Below are 14,727 nucleotides of genomic sequence, written 5' to 3' on the forward strand. Positions count from 1 at the left end.
CTCAGAAATGTATGTTGTTGCAAAAATATATTTCCAATCCTTGACTGGCGATTTTAGCATATTCTTTTAAAAACTCTATCCAGAAATATATAAGTTCTACATGAAGAAATGTTGCTTTTAGTGTGAAATCAGTTGCATTTAATTTCTTAAAGCTTGTACTATAAGAAGAAGAAGCAAAATCAGAACTGGAAATTTGTTTTGCTTTTTCTGTTTTCATCTCCATCTGCAATTACTCCAGTTTTTAACTGTATCTGGAAAATATTCATATTACATAAATGTGAATGATGCCTAATAAAACAATATGTTTATATTGAGGAATATGTAGGTTGTGTTTAATATTAGGAAGCTGAAAAAGTATGCAGGAAAATCACCATTTGTGATGTCACTTAGAATGAATCCCTTACTTAGGAATGCTGATGGCATGGATTTTTTTCATTATGAATGCCTGGATGAACATATTTAAGCACCCATCTTCCTCCTGCATGCATGCCTTTGCAAACATAATTTTTGTACATCTTACTCCAGAGGAGATTTTATGTCAAACAGGTTTGAGGCATATATACATTGCAGCCAAGCAATGCAATTCTAATTTTCTTTATTAATTCCCACACTGTTCATAGAACTTACCTTAAGTAGATGCACATAGGATAGCACCTCGATGGTTAAGCAGGCTTTTGGGGGGACACCTACATGCATACTAATAATTATGGTCTGCATTATGGAAAGTAAATAGGGAAGGAAAGATTAACATCATTCAATTTTGTGCTGCTAAGTAAGTTAAAAACTGGATTTCTAGCGTGCTCTGCTTTTAATTCCCTTAACTGCCTTTAGAAATGTGGACTGCTTAATGCTTGGGGAAATGTGTGTTGGATTTTGGGAGCAGGCAGGAAGTTGGGCTTTGTGTGTGGCCCCATGGGTAGAAAGAGTTGAATAATGATGAGCTTAACTCACAAAATTCACTCAAGTTTTCACAATAAAGTTTGGAATACTCCATCTTAACATATGGCATTAAGAAATGTGATTTTTGGGGGGAGTGGTTTAGCATGCTGATTGAACCCAGTTAATAATGGATCATTTAAGAAATCAGTTTAAGTAACCTTACGACAGTGATGTGTGATTCTTTGGCCTTGGCATAATGTTTTAATGTTGATAGAGGGCATAGAGAGTATCTGCTTTCCTGTGGATACACAATGAATCTGCAATGATGTTTTTTATTCACTATTGTTTGGAAAACATCTTCAGATGCAGAAGTTACAGAAAAACAAAATTAACAGTGGGAAGGTTGTGTTTTGTCTAGAATTCTTATTTCCATGCTTGAAGGTTTAACTTTCCAAAATATTTATATCATTGGGTTTACATTTAAATAAACATTTAAAAATTGGGGAGATTTATAGTGAAATCTACCACTTATATGCATCTTACCAATGTACATTTAATTATTGTTCCTTTTTGCCTATTAAGAAACTCATTAATTTCCCCTCACATTTCCCCCCAAAATTTCACCGTAATCAAACCCATGACTTCAGAATCTGTGTAACAGAACATGATTACATTTTTAGATCTCTGCTGAAATTCATCCTGTATACTTTCTCTAATCTGATTATGCGTCCTGCTGTCTGTTTCAGGTTGCATATTACTTCACAATTGTGCTCCCTACTGTCTCAGATTTCTCTCTGTTTGCTCTTTTTCAATTGTGAATTCTGCTTCTTTTAACCACAAAGTGAAACAATCAATTCCTCTGTTTATCAAGGACATTCTCCAACTGCCAAAGTGATGTTTCCTTATTTTAAAAACTTTGACTAGTAATATTGCCTTTTAACTCCTAGTCAAAATTTCCTGAGTTCTTGGCCAATCAAAATTGTTCTTTTCTGTCTCCTAATTAGGAGTGTCATAAAATGGAAAATATGTTTTGTTTTGAAGTTAAAACAAACGGTTGCATAATGGAAGTTCTGTTGAAACATTTTGGTTATTTTGGTTGCAGTTTTATAGAAATAAAACCCAGAACATTTGAGTTGTGCTAGTTCAGTTAAAACATTGGGAATGGACCCAGAGTGATTTTTATAGGGCTATTAGGGCAAGAGTAGTGTAAGTTTCTCTTTTTCTCCTTTTTCACATGGTTTATTTTCCTTCCTTCCTTCCTTCCTTCCTTCCTTCCTTCCTTCCTTCCTTCCTTCCTTCCTTCCTTCCTTCCTTCCTTCCTGTTGCCACCTCTGATCTATTGGCCTATGCACCTATCATTCAATCAAAATCTCAGCATAGTATGTCCTGCTGACCCATCCACCGACTTCTACATACAGGAAATCTTCACCCTTGGTTTTTTCCTATTTTTACACCGTTTTTCTGAACTACCAAAACATTTGTTTGGAACAATCATATTTTGGTTATATTGGAACAAAAAATCCCTATTATGCGATGCATGTTGACTGTCCAACATCCAAAGCATGCAAGTTTAGGTTAATACATTTTGCACAATTCAGATCCTAATAATTTTAAAGCATAAAGGAATTGTATTTTTCAGTATGTGTCAGAATATTTATTTATTTATTTTATTTTATTTAGATTTATATACCGCCCTTTCCCGAAGGACTCAGGGCGGTTTACAGGGCATTTAAAAACAGTCAATACAAACATTAAAACAAATTAAAAGAGATTAAATAGAACCCTGAGAAAATTAAAGCCCAGTTAAAAAATATAGTTTTTTTGAATGCTTAAATATAAATGCAACACATTTTCAGTTTGCAAGATGAAGCTAGAAATTATTGAGCATTTTTTGCAATGGCAGGGAATATTGGCTTTTATATAGCTATATTTCTTGAATACTTTATTTGGCCAAGTTGATTAAACACACAAGGAATTTGTCTCTGGTACAAAAGCACTTTGTTGCTCCACTCCAAAAGCAAGATGATAAAGATAATGAGGATAACAATAATAACAACACAACAACCCAGATCCAGTCTGAACATCTGATTGAACTAATACTGTGTTTCCCCAAAAATAAAGCCCAATCGGAAAATAAGTCCTAGCATGATTTTTCAGGAGAGTCATAATAAAAGCCAAAAATAAGCTCCAGTTAAAATAATCAGCCAGACGAACGCATTTAGTACCATATTTCCCCGAATACAGACCCTAACTGGAAAATAAGCCCTAATGCGTCTTTTGGAGCAAAAATTAATATAAGACCTAGTCATATTTTCAGGGAAACACAGTAATAATACCAATAAAAGAGGGAACAAAGAAGATAAGGATAAATGATAACTACAGCCACACTACATGGGTTAATAGACATTAGGCAGCACTGAGAGAATTAAGTGTTCAGAGTGATGGCATGACGGGGGGGGGGGGGAAATCTGTCCCTGTGCCTAGTTGTTTTGGCATACAATGCCCAATAGTGCCATCCCGAGGAATTCTATTCTGGTTTGTTCTGTTCTGCTCTTGCTCTTGCTCCTGCTCCTGCTCCACTCTCTTTAAAGGTTAGGCTGGCATGAAATCTGATAATATCTTGCACTTCTATTCTGTTCTGTTCCTACTCCTACTCCACTCCCTTTAAAGGTTAGGCTGGCATGTAGAATCTGGAATCTGATAATATCTTATATTTGTATACATAGTTTTATGAATGGTGCAAACTTGAAGTTTGAAATATAATTTTGCCGCCCTCAGATTGACCCTCCTGTTAATACCTTCCATAGCAGAGATCAAACAGGAAGGCTTTGGTTTGAATCTGAAGAAAGAGGTATCCAAAGTCTCAAACTATTATTATGGATGTGCAGGGCTTTTTTTCTCATAGAACGCTCAGAACGGAGTTCCGGCACCTTTTTTGGATGGAACCTTGTAGCGTAGGCAAGGCGGGTTGTATGACATGTGTGAGTTCCGGCACCTTTTTCTTTTACAAAAAAAGCACTGGATGTGAGAGACTATAGGGAGTTGGGGAAAGGAATGGAAAAAAAAGACACAGACATAAGGCGTCATGAAACAACTCACAAACAGCAGTTTAACCCAAGTAGAAGAAAATCTGAATAAGTGTTTCAAATCTCTTCAAAGGAGAGTCCCTTTGCTCTCTTTATTGATGGTTATAGCATCCCTACGGCAGCTGAAAATTACATTGGGCTTGGAAACTCCCAACTATTTTTCTAATGGCAAAGCCCACATCCTTTATGTCATCATCAAACGTTTAATTTGAAATTAGTTTCCAAATTCTCAAAAATGGATCATATATTGTGAAAAATGAAATCTTTGAACACACTACAAACATCTTCAATGTAACTTCCAATCATGTTGAATTCTCATTTTGTGGCATTGGCTTATACCCTGTTATTGTTTTCCTTTCAGCTGTCAGTCAAAATAAATAACACATTGTCACGTACAGTGCAGTATATTAACTTCCGAGACTTGTTACTGTGATACAGTTTGTAAAGAATAATAAATTGCTTTGAAATTGTTGTGCAGCTTTGTTCATCGATTTAGCTGCCTGTGAATGAAATCTTTGTTTATATTTCACATATGTGTATGACTTCAAGAATGAAATTGGCATTTTGTACAACATTTTATCACCTTGTCAATTTGGTGATATTCTTGTAAGAGCATTTTGTGGAGCGGCGATATGGTCATAACAATACTTAAAAGAAGATGTTCTGTTTTTAAAAGATAAAATGTTATTTCCTGCAATGGTTTTGAAAATTCATCTTTATTTTATACATACTTTTAAGTTGATGAGTGGAAAGACACACTCATTGTTATACTCACTGTTTACTTTCTATGTCTGGAACATTGTAATATTGTTATTTTCAACAAATTCTGGCCGAATTTGATACTTTTATTTCTCTGCTAGTGTGTAATAATTATTTTACACAAATATTTTGTGAAAATTCAAAATCTGTATCAATTTAAGCAGGATGAATGAAAGTATAGTTATGAGATGCCTTATTTGTAAGGAAGAATCTTCAGTGCTATATTCCCTATCCAAAACCAGGAATATGTTCTGGTTTCCAGGAACTTATCCTAGACAACAGGCAAGAGTAGCACCATCAGCCGGAAATTCATCACATAAACAACTATTTAACGTTTGCTGATAATGCTACCTGCATCGATACTTGGAGAGAATAAATATCAGCTTTATTTAGTTATTAAAATCATAGAATGTAAGTGTAGGAAGACATTGGAGATAATTTAACCCAACCTACTGTATAAGAATTAAACAGGAATGGTTTCTGTTTCTGTTTCTGTTTCTGTTTAAAAACTATCACTTGTTGAACATATCTTACTATTAGGAAATGTTTCCTGATGTTCCACTAAAATCTAATGTACTTCCTTGTGATTTAAATGCACTTGTTTCATGTTGTCTCTTCTGAAGCATCTATGAATTGCTCTGCCCCTTCATTGCATGACTCCAAGTAAGTTGTCATGTCTTCCCCGGCTTCTTCAGACAAAACATGTTAGACATCTCCAACCCTTTCTAAAAGGATTGTCCTTTCATTCCATTTTCCACCTATTTATTTTCTTTTGGATATTCTTCAGTTTGTTAGTATCTTTCTTAAAATGTATTGCCAAACATTAGATGTAGCATTTTAGGTGTGGTCTGATCAAGATTGAATAAAGAGGATCAATGACTTTTCTTTAAGTTGCTATTACGTTTCTATTGATGCAGCCTGGAATTACATTTACAGTTTTAACAGATGCATTACACTACCATCTTATGTCTTGTTATGATTCACCAAAATATCCAATCTTTTTTGTTGTATGCATTGCAAAAAAAAAGGACTTTAATTTTTCGTCCCAGATTTTAACTCTTTGCATTCACTCCTGTTGACGTTTTGGAGGTTTGCCCATTATTTCAGTTTGTTAGGAGCTGTCAAACTTGCCTACACTGGAGTACCATATTTATTTATTTATTTTATTTATTTTTGGGACTTATATGCCGCCCTATCTCCCGAAGGACTCAGGGCGGCTAACAACAATAAAAACAATACAAAAGTTAAAAGAAATGAAATAAACAGCCCCAATAAATAAGTTAAACTAAACAATTAAAATTAAAAAACATTAAAAAAAACCCTGTCGTCAGTCCAGGTCAGCCTGATGAAAAAGGAAAGTTTTAAGGCCGCGGCGAAAAGACCGGAGATCCGGGGCCATCCGGAGCTCAAGGGGGAGTTGGTTCCACAGGGCTGGCGCTCCCACAGAGAAGGCCCTCCCCCCTGGGGGTCGCCAGCCGACATTGTCTAGCCGACGGCACCCTGAGGAGGCCCTCTGTGTGTGAGCGCACTGGGCGATGGGAAGTCGTTCCCGGCAGCAGACGGTCCTGCAAATATTATCTTCCTCAGCAATTTTCTGTCAACTCATTTCTAAATATGTTGGACAGCATTGAGCTATTGATAATCATATTTACTAATCCTTCAAATAGCTTATAAATATGTTGAACAGCATGGAGCCTTGAATGGAACTCTACCATATGCCACTGATATACATTTGTTTGAAACCGTACTGTCTTCATGGCCTAGCCTATATTTTGCCATGTTCTTTACTATTGGGGTTGGGGACTCCTGCTGTAGAAGACTCTCTGAAAATACAATGGTATCCTAAGCTGCTCCCTATTTTTTTGGCAGTTATTTTTAAAGTAATAACATCTTTTTTTAAAAAAAAAGTTTCAACCATACTTTGTTCCCTCAGACCTGAATTTTTTGCCTAGTACTGGCTCTCTTGAAGTCTAAGAGGTCACTGAGGAATTTTTCAGACTCACTTTTGGCTGAGTAGGTGCTGAAAACCTCCAATATTACCATGGTATGTTTTTGCTCCCTGAAAGTTCTGCAGTCAACCTCAGTGATATCCAGATTGCCTATCTTGACAGACTATATACTATATCTTCACAATAATGCTTATTTTTGTTTACCCTTCCGTGAACGCTTACTAATGAATTACAGCAAATAGTACAAATTTATTTTCGCATTTGTACATACACTCTCAATAACGTGTTAAAACTATTGTCTTATTTATTATTATTCTAGTGGAGTATTTTATTTTTAAAAATCAATTATTTGTTTGATATTTCTGCAACTGTTTTTATGTTGTTGAATTGTTAATCATTGCAGATTGGCTTGACTTGCCAGGAACCTTCAAGTTCAGGTGTGAAAATAAATACCCAAATATGCTCAAATGGAGCTCTGTATTCATATTTCTGGATCTCAACATGTATATGCAACTCCTTCACGTCCACTGCCATTAATATCCCATTTCCCTGGCTTGTCTTTTTCAGTTTTACATTTTAGTCCTTGCATTCCTTTATTGAGATTTCTGTGTCCAGTTTTCATTGAGCATCTCTACCCTATTAAATTTTATTTGCCTTCTAGCATTGACATTTCTATTTCTTATAATCTGTATATCAGAACTGATTTCTGTCAGTCAAGAAAATCCTAACTAAATGTACGTACAGTACTTCTAGTTTTTTCTAAGTGGCATAACTTACCTTTTTTTTGTTTGCTGCTAGAAATTTTGATCCAACAGGGATAATTATGAAGTATGAATTAAAGGCAGGGTATCTAAGCAGGAATTAATGCAATATGGGAACCCTAAAAGGAAATCTTCCACACATTCACTCAGCGGTTCAGCTCTTTACCCTAAACCTGACACTTTAATTCCTAACCTGTTCCTTAACTCGTTACATAACACATTCACCCATCCAGGCCTACTGAAATGGACAATCCAGAAACAGTAGGAACAGGGGTGGAGACATACCTCTGAACCTGAGACACAAGAAAAAAGGGCCCACAAACATCGCCCCTCCCACTTAACCCCTTTTGGCTTCAAGGAGATAGTGTAAAAGTACTTAGCTTTGAGACAGAATCTCAACATATTGTCCTGCTCAATCCTGGACAAGCCCCAGTTTTAGTAAATTCTTTCCCCCGTGACTCAATTTACAACTGGAAACCCCACAATCTACCTGAACCAAGTTTATCTGAACAGCGGTGGGTTCAAACTGCAAGGTTCTGCCTACTGAAGGAGGTTACAAACAACCTTTATAGAGTTGTATAATAAATGCTGACAGTAATGATGACAAATGCCAATCATAGCAAGGGCTAGATTTTGTGCTTATAATGATATAAGCAATATAATAAAGTGGAGGTTGGCATTGATCAGTTTTTGTGATTAGTTACTACCCAGCCTCCATAAAAAAATACAAGTCCTGATGAGCTAGCATCTCAGATGTTGTCATCTACAATTATGAAAGTCTGTTTTAGAAGTATACAGAGCAATGAATGTATATTCCAGTGTGAAGCAGGTGAAGTACATTCATTAACACATATTTTTGTTGCATAGTTGTTTGGAAAGGATCTGTATGATTAATGTTATAGCAAAATATACTGATGGATCCCTGCAGTGGCATCTCTACTGTTTTTAATGGTTATTAAAATGGTAGACATATTAGCTATATTTCTGTTTTCTGAATGAAACCTTATATGTGGTGGTTGTTTCATTTTTAGGATCAAGCACAGCATAGAGATTCAACTGAACGATCTGACTTTGCAGTATATATGATGGATAGTCATTGCCTGAGTTGTTTTTTAACGCTTTTGTAAGATTAAAGGTAAGGCATGGTAAGTGATACTGTATCTTAGAATTTTAAATTATTTTTTCATAATTCGTGTATTTACATCTTTGATATTTTTCTGATATGGCAATGTTAAAGAGTTCTTCTCAAAAATAAATTTGATAGAATTTATAGGTAGTCCTTGACTTATGACCACTTATTGATTATTTTAATTAAAGATGGTGGCAACAAAAGTAACTTAGAACTGGTCTTTGCACTTATGACCGTCACTGCTTCCCCATGATCATGATTCAGGCACTTTGCAATTTGCATGTGTTTATAACGGTTGCAGTATCCTGGGATTACAGGATCACAATTTGCAAACTTCCCAGCCAGCTTCCAATAAGCAAAGTCAATGGGGGAAGTTTGAATTTCTTAGTAACTGTGACATTCACTTAGCAACTGTGGCAAAAACGTAAAATTGTGTGCAGTCATGTAATGACTCACTTAACGACCTCATCACTTAGCGACTGAAGTTATAGTTCCAAATGTGGTTGTAAGTTGAGGACAACCTATACAATAATTTTAAAATGCACTGGATACCTCCCAGATGAATTGCAACATGCTCAAAATGGAGTTGCTCTTGTAGAGCACTTAGAAGCTGAAGCTGGTGCAAAATGCAATGGATCAGGCAGTTCTATGCACTCCTCAAGCAGTGCAATTTACACCTCTGCTCTGTGAGCTGCATTGGCTACCAGTATGCTTCCAGGAGCAATTTAAGGTGCTAATATTGACCAATAAAACCTTACTTAGCATGGGACCAGAATATTTGATATACTGTGTCTCCATGGTTATATCTACTGTACTATCTCATCAGATCCAGCAGGAGAGGCATGGTACAGGTCCCATCGACTAAGGAATGTCATCTGATGGGACCCAGGAAAGGAGCCTTTTCTGCCATGGCGGCTGCCCTTTGGAGCATCATTTCCCCCCAGTACTTAGATTGGCACCTTCCCTTCTGGCATTTAGGAAGGGTTTGAAGACTTGGCTGTGCCATCATGCCTGGTGGTCCAGCAATAGTGGTGAGCCTTTGGCTATATTAAATGGATATGACTGTGAATATGTCTGATTGAATTTTTAATTATGGTTTTAGATTAGTTATATGCTGCTGTGTTTTTTTCTACTATTTATATTGTGGTTTTATTGTCAGACAAGGTTGAACTCTTAAAAGGAAAAAAATAAAAATCATTGTGATATAAACTGTCACACAAACTGCTGAGACATTAACATTCCCACCTAGAAATTGGAAAGATAACTGAAAATGTTTTTATTCTTGCTTTACTTAGCAGTTCTGGAAAAAAATCCTGGGAAATCTTTGATCCTGTACATTATTTATAGGTGATGATGTGTTGCCAATCATTTTATAATCAGTAAAGTGAAATAAAAACATAGATGCATTTTTCAAAATTGACCACTTCAATTTCCTCAGGAAGCATTTTTCATTGGCGTTTATAGTGAGGATGCTAAACTAATTGAATTTTAGGAAACACAATTAGATCTTATATATTCAGCTAATATTAGAGAATTTGGTTTAAAAGTCTGGGGAGTAAAATTTCAGGAGAAGTACAGTATTGGAGGATTGCATACTTAGGATAGTTGGTACCAAATCTCCAAGTGCGCACTATTCTGTCTTCTCTTTTTTGTCAGTCATCTGATTATTTACTCATGACTATTTTCTCTATCTTTCACTCATATTCCTTTACAAATGCATTTATCTATTATGCAGAGAGCAATGTAGCCTCAAATAACCTTCAAACGTACATACTCCTATCTTTTCCTTCCATACATATCTTCCTTTTCAAACTCCCAGACTAAGTATAGCTTAGTCTGGGAGTTTTTTTTTTTTTTTTACTATTCCTGCGGTTTCTGTTACTAATGTATTACTTCATTGTACCTGCAATGAAGGGTTGGAAATACGGTACTTCTTTTTCTTCTAAGCTGTTTGAAAATAAAGCTGAAGCACGTACTTCTAATAGAGACAGAAAAGGCTATTGATTTATCTGTTGATAATTTGAGACTATTTGCCTCAGACTATATTGAATGGTGCCTACTATACAGTATAACCATCATAGAGCATGTATGTAGATTGCTATGTGTTCACATACATAGATTTTAAAATGTATGATTATTTTTCAGCATTTGAAATGTGTGAAATTAGAGACTGATATAATAAATATTAATAAAAATTTAGTGGTTTGCATCTTCAGTGCTTATGAATTTGCTCTATTGACAATCTTATTGGAAATGAAACATTATACTTATTGGAACAGTAAATGATGCTTTGCTCTTTTTTCCTCCCCTATAGATCCCCCCCACTGTCTCTCTTCCTTTTCATTTGTAGACTAGATTTGTCGTTGTTTTAATTTATAGTAGAATAACATGAAGGTGAAGATCCTGATATGAGTGACCCTGTATATTTTGCAACCAGTTGCCAAGTGCTCTGGCAGTTATTTGTTTAGTCCAGAAGTTACAGAATAGGAAACTTTATCTGAATTTTATCTAAATCTTATCATCCAATATGTAATTTTTAGCATGTTATGTTGCTTTTCTTTAGCTTTTTCTCAATTGTAGATAAAACCTTGTTCAAGAATTGTGTCCATTGTTAAAAATGATTCAGAAGAAGTGCTTTGGATCTTGTGAGTGTAATGAATGACTGCTACTACTTAAAGCAGCCACATTTTTTTCCATGCTTTCATTTGAGCCTGAAAAATACGTGGTTGCTTTAATAGGTTGACTTATTAAAGAAATTCTTAAAATAGGCTTAGCCTTCTTTTCAGGCTCAGGCAGAAGCTTGAACAAAAATATGACTACTGTAATGAATAGCAGAGTCTTTGTGCAATGTCTGAAGCACCTTTGAAATGTGCACAGATGATGCATGTTGCATGGCAAAGTGGGCCTTAGAGTTCTTCCTAAAAATTGATGCTATTATGCTTTGACTCAAGACCTCAGGAGGAATAGAAATATAGCAAGGTGATCAATGTGTTAATAATTGCCACATAAAGCAAAAAGCCTCATACTTACTTATTTGCTTTATAATTTACAAGGACATGTAAAGACAGATACCAAAAGCAGAGTGTTTGCTCTGTGGACTAGTGCAGAGGTCCCCAACCTTTTGGGCACCAGGGACCGGATCTGTGGAGAAAGTTTTTTACACGGACTGGAGGGTGCGTGGTTTTGTGTGCTGCCTGCATCCCACAGATGGGGCTTTGCTTGTTTGCACGGACCGGTTGTTGGCATGCCGCAGATGGGTACTGGTCCATGGACCAGGGGTTGGGGACCGCTGGACTAGGGAATAAAGAATGATGGATGCCATTTACTTGTGTCAGTTTCATTTTATTTCACAGTAAATTGGGATTGCTAGAGAAAGAGTGGTAAATACCAATACTTTTAGCTGATCTGTTCTCTTATAATGTTTATCCAATTTAATGTTTGGAAATTCAGCAGTTATTAAGTTATTAACCTCAAAACCTTTCCACAAACCAGTCATGATTTAATTGCTTGTAACAAATTTGAGCAATTACATGTTAATGTTAAAATATTTCATATTCATTTTATGTGTCATTTATATGCATGCATAGTTAGGAAGAGAGGAATGAAAAACAACAGAATTTTATCATGTGATGTTTTTGAACTGCTGTAAAATGCCTTGAATTTAAAGGAAATGTATTTGTATCTTGGTAATCTGCAAATACCATCATAAATTTTCATAACTGTCTACTTCACAGGTTCAAACAAGATTCTGGGTGACATTCCTCACAAATGGAGAACTATTTCCAGACAGAGGCTTATAACCTTGATAAGGTTTTAGATGAATTTGAACAAAATGAAGGTGAACAACTTTTGTTAGGACTGGAGACATAAACTGAATTTAGGTCTAGTCTTTGCCTGTATTTCCTATCCACTGTAGTCATTTATCCATTTGCTGGAGAGAGAGAAAAAAAAGAAAACAGCACTGGGTAACTTAACATTTTATTAGGTAGAAACACACTTAAATATTTTAAATTGTTTAGTCTGATATGAATTATGTTCCCATATTCATTGGATAAGAAAAGTTGATAATTATATAAATCTGTATCTTGCTATAACTAGGACAGATAAAATATTAATTGGTTATAACTCAAAGATAACGGATACCCTTCCTGCTATAAAGAATGGTAACTTTCCAACCATTACCTCTTGTTATTCAAGTTCACAATTATAACTTAAGTATTAGGTATACACTTAAGTATACTTAGTACAGAAAGATGCCCTGCTACTAGCATTTATGATCATAGATTGCTAATTCCACTGCCTCATGATAAGACTGGCGTTGAAACTTCTGTAAGTTTGCATACTGCATTAGGTCTGGTGACAGCGGACTTCCCTTCTTGTTTCTTCCTGTGGCAATCGCTTTGAATTATATAACTGTAGATAGAATTGTGGAAATCCTTTTGTGTGGGGAAGCTATGATGTCAAGGGCTTTGAGACACATAGGAAGCAATTTGATGGGACATGCATACCAGTTACAGGCAGAAGGGCTTAAGGCCTCCATTACCTCTTCTTTGCACTGGTCCTTCATATAAATCCCAGAATAAAAAATTAAAAGTCTGATTTTAAAAATCATTTGATGGAAATAGTGGTTGTGATGGTCCTGCTTTTACTGTATGTGCTCAGTGTTGAGCAATCTTTTATTGGGCGGTCCCTCAAATTACAGCTACTTGGGCTCAGTAGACCCTTTCATTTCTTCGAGGATAGTTAGTTACTAACTATATTGCTTAGAAATATTCAAAATATAGGAACAACCCACATGCTTAGAAAAGACAAAAAACATTTTTGTTAAAATAGGTGTAAATGTATTTTTGCCACTCAGCAAAGATACAAAGCATTAGCAGTGTTCTGGATGTTTATATAGCACCAGGATATGTTAAAGTTTCACAGGGCATTTTAACTTTAAATTCCTAGTTAATTTATGCCTGTGATTGATTTAGTCTCTATTATTGTCTTATACACAGCTGAGTTGGAGCTGCTTCCCATTTTTTATCTCAGCAGGAGGCCTCCATAGTTCATCATTTCCAGATAATTTTTCTGTAAATGGTTTCCATTTTCATTTGAAATTGCAGTTTTGTTGTGCTAGGATTAAGGTTTTTTAAACCATTGGTTTAGTGACTGTTTAAAAAGATTTTGATGAGCTTAAAATTATCTTAGGAAAATGGCAAAAGAGAGGAACTAGGATCTAAAGTGCACTTTAAAAATTCATTTGTTTATTTTTCACATTTCTTAACTATCTTTCTCCCTCAGAGAGTAGCTCTGGGCCATGTACAATATAGTCAGTATAATTAACATTAAATTCAGAATAATTTAAGATGTTGTGAGTTCCTCTGTAATAAAGAACTTGAGGTGGATAGGAATGATAATTTTACAGATATATAAGGTAATAACTTTGTTGTACATCTTTTATATCTTTGTATTCCTTTATATTCTTATACATTCCATTCTCTTACATGGAGGTTTGTAACTTCAAAACGACTAAGCAAACAAATAATTAAAGTCTTGCTGGATCACACCAGTCATTGATCAAATTCATCATTCTGTCTCTGAGGCTGACTGACTATATACTTTTAAGAAGCCTACAAGTAGACAGAAATAATAGTCTGCTTCTAATTTTGCTTCCCAGGAACAGAGATTGAATGGGTTACTGCCTCTTAATCTGAAGATTCTATCTAGGAATCAAGATTAATACCTATTGATAAAACTATCCTTTACGAATTAGTATTTTAAGGATATATAAACTAATGACCATTATGACAGCAGATTCTGTATATTAATAAATAGCACTCAAGATTAAAATATAGCCTTTGGTATTTATTTTAGCTGTCATTTTGAGAATAATGTTTATTCACTAATTGGACTGAATTTTTTCTTCATATAGAGCAGGGGTGGGGAACAATGGTGAACAACAGTAGCCATCATTCCTCACCCCTGATATGGAGTAATGGAATGGAAATAGTTGTTTCTTTGCAATTGGAATGTGGTAGCTGTGTTATAACACATGAGTCAATTGATTAATTTTCTTTTTGTTGTAATGTTAAAGGTTTTTCATCCAAACACAAACACACACTGTTGCTAATGGCCATGCAAGAGTAATAGAGAGCACAACAGCTTGAAAAGGCATACAT

General features: G+C 35.3%; 1 protein-coding gene across 4 annotated transcripts in view; it reads left to right on the plus strand.

The window, feature by feature from the left end:
• Positions 1-14,727, plus strand: part of ZFYVE9 (zinc finger FYVE-type containing 9) — a 55,156-nt gene that overhangs the window by 9,827 nt on the left and 30,602 nt on the right. The window contains exons 2-4 of one of the 4 annotated variants that reach the window (XM_083358679.1): positions 8,466-8,579; positions 9,390-9,594; positions 12,298-12,401. In XM_083358679.1, the coding sequence (XP_083214805.1) occupies positions 12,332-12,401 (70 nt within the window). In that variant the 5' untranslated portion in view covers positions 8,466-8,579; positions 9,390-9,594; positions 12,298-12,331. The remainder of the gene's footprint in view (positions 1-8,465; positions 8,580-9,389; positions 9,595-12,297; positions 12,402-14,727) is intronic. The other 3 variants (XM_083358677.1, XM_083358680.1, XM_083358678.1) reach the window with 3 other exon arrangements.

This window comes from Vipera ursinii, assembly GCF_947247035.1.
Source record: "Vipera ursinii genome assembly, chromosome: 3".
In the NCBI taxonomy this organism is placed as follows: Eukaryota; Metazoa; Chordata; class Lepidosauria; order Squamata; family Viperidae; genus Vipera; species Vipera ursinii.